Source organism: Penaeus monodon, chromosome 26 (genome assembly GCF_015228065.2).
Source record: "Penaeus monodon isolate SGIC_2016 chromosome 26, NSTDA_Pmon_1, whole genome shotgun sequence".
Lineage (NCBI taxonomy): Eukaryota > Metazoa > Arthropoda > Malacostraca > Decapoda > Penaeidae > Penaeus > Penaeus monodon.
In genome coordinates, this window is record NC_051411.1 from 41,414,793 (window position 1) to 41,416,610 (window position 1,818).

Here is a 1,818-nt window from a genome sequence, read left to right on the forward strand (position 1 = left end):
GTAGGTATCTATGAACAGTACAGCCTTCATGATGTTCCTATGGTCATATGGTCGAACTAGGACACTGGATATGTTTACACGACTAAAAAGCTTCGTGATAAGGGAACATGGAACTAGAAATACGTGAACATATCGATAACTAGAGTATCGACAACAATAATGATTACAAAAGCAGTCATACAGATAGTGCAGTTTCTAATGAACATTTTAAGTATATACAAGATATAAGTATACATATAGTTATAAAGTAATTGGCGACAATGACAGTAAGGGTCGGAATTGCTTGCTCTGGAGGCAGTTTGTCAGTGTCGTCTCGTTCGGGGCGCAGGACACGTTGGCGCCGGCGATAGACAGTAGAGTACAGTGTACTGTGGGAGGCCTGGGTCGAGGAAGAGGTGAGAGGTCATTAAACCGCTCGGCCACCTAAACAGGATCGTCCTCGATCCGGCTGCAGTGGGTGAAGCTGAAGACGAAGTCTTGGCGCCGGTGATGCAGGGAGTCTCGGTCCCGGCGGGGCGCGCAGGTGAAAGTAAGATGCAGGCTGGCAACAAGGGGAACAGGTGCGGCGTGAACCTCGACTGAGCGGGTCTCGGGATAGGCGACTCGATCATTTCTGGGCCGAAGTTGTCTGTGGAAGACCAAGGGAGGCGCGCCCTGGGGAAGACAATGGGAACGAAGTAGCAGGTGTGGAGTCAGGAGCAATACCTGTGGGAGTGATACTGGTGAGGGAACGTTGTCGATCGAATTCGTCCTCATAGTGAGTGCTGGCTAGTTTGAGCGTGTCAAAGTGATACCAAGCTTGGCTGTTGGTAATGAGATTTTGACATAGAGCTTTGTTATGACGCACTTTCAGAACTCGTAATGGTCCCTCGAAGTCAGGAGCAAGTTTAGGCATAGGAGAGGACTTATCTGATACACGATGGAAGACGAGGACGCCGTCGGCGATCTCCTTCCGTCGGGCTAGCTTGTGTTGCTGAGCGATGATGCGGTCCCTTTCTACGCGCAAGTGCTCGTGGGCGATGCGGTAGGCTTCTTGCTTTCGGGCGATCACGATCTTCGCGTAGTCGTCTCCGTAGACGGGAGTAGGGCGCTGTTGCAGGAGTTCGTAGGGGAGACGCTGGTCGTCTCCGTACACGACGTAATTGGGGATGTCACCTAGGGAGGAGTGGAAGGTGCTGTTGATGGCAGCCTGAGTGATGGGAATCCACAGGTCCCACTCATTGTCTTGTGCATTGATGGAGGTTCTGAGGACGTTCAGGATCGTTCTGTTGAGTCTTTCGACGAGGCCATTTGCCTGAGGTCTGTATGGGAGTATATGAACAAGGTCGATGTTAAGGAGTTTGCATAGGCTGCTGAGTACCTGATTAATGAATTCAGTACCGTTGTCACACATGAGTTGTTCAGGAGCACCATGGCGACAGATGACGTGAGAGAGGAAGGCTCGAGCAACTGTCTCTGCACTTTTGTCAGGGATAGGGGCGAGTTCAGTATAGCGGCTGAAACTGTCAATCATGACGAGCAGATAGCGATTTCGGTTCGCTGTGGGAGTGAAACCGGAAAGAATGTCCATACTCACTCTGACGAAGGGTCGTTCTGGTATGTCGTAGGTGAGTGCAGGCGCTGGGGCGACGGTGTGACCTTTGTAGAGGGGGCAGATCTGGCAGCTTTTGACATGTTTAATAACTCGTGGACACACTTCTGGAGATGTAGTGAAATGGATACGTGATCTTTATGCCTCACATACCAGAAAAGCCATGTGTGCCTTCTCTTATAATAACTCCACGGTCCTCAGCCGACCCCAACAGGTCTACAGCCGTG

The 1,818-nt window shown here is 50.8% G+C and overlaps 1 protein-coding gene across 1 annotated transcript; it reads right to left on the bottom strand.

Annotated features, from left to right (window-relative positions):
* Positions 1-607: 607 nt before the first annotated feature.
* On the bottom strand, positions 608-1,513 carry LOC119589703. Its single transcript, XM_037938287.1, has one exon. It carries the CDS (start codon positions 1,511-1,513, stop codon positions 608-610), a length of 906 nt encoding a protein of 301 aa, XP_037794215.1.
* Positions 1,514-1,818: the final 305 nt, after the last annotated feature.

Bases quoted from the DNA above. Each gene is read 5' to 3' on its own strand.
- LOC119589703 (XM_037938287.1), bottom strand. From the start codon at position 1,513: ATGATTGACAGTTTCAGCCGCTATACTGAACTCGCCCCTATCCCTGAC.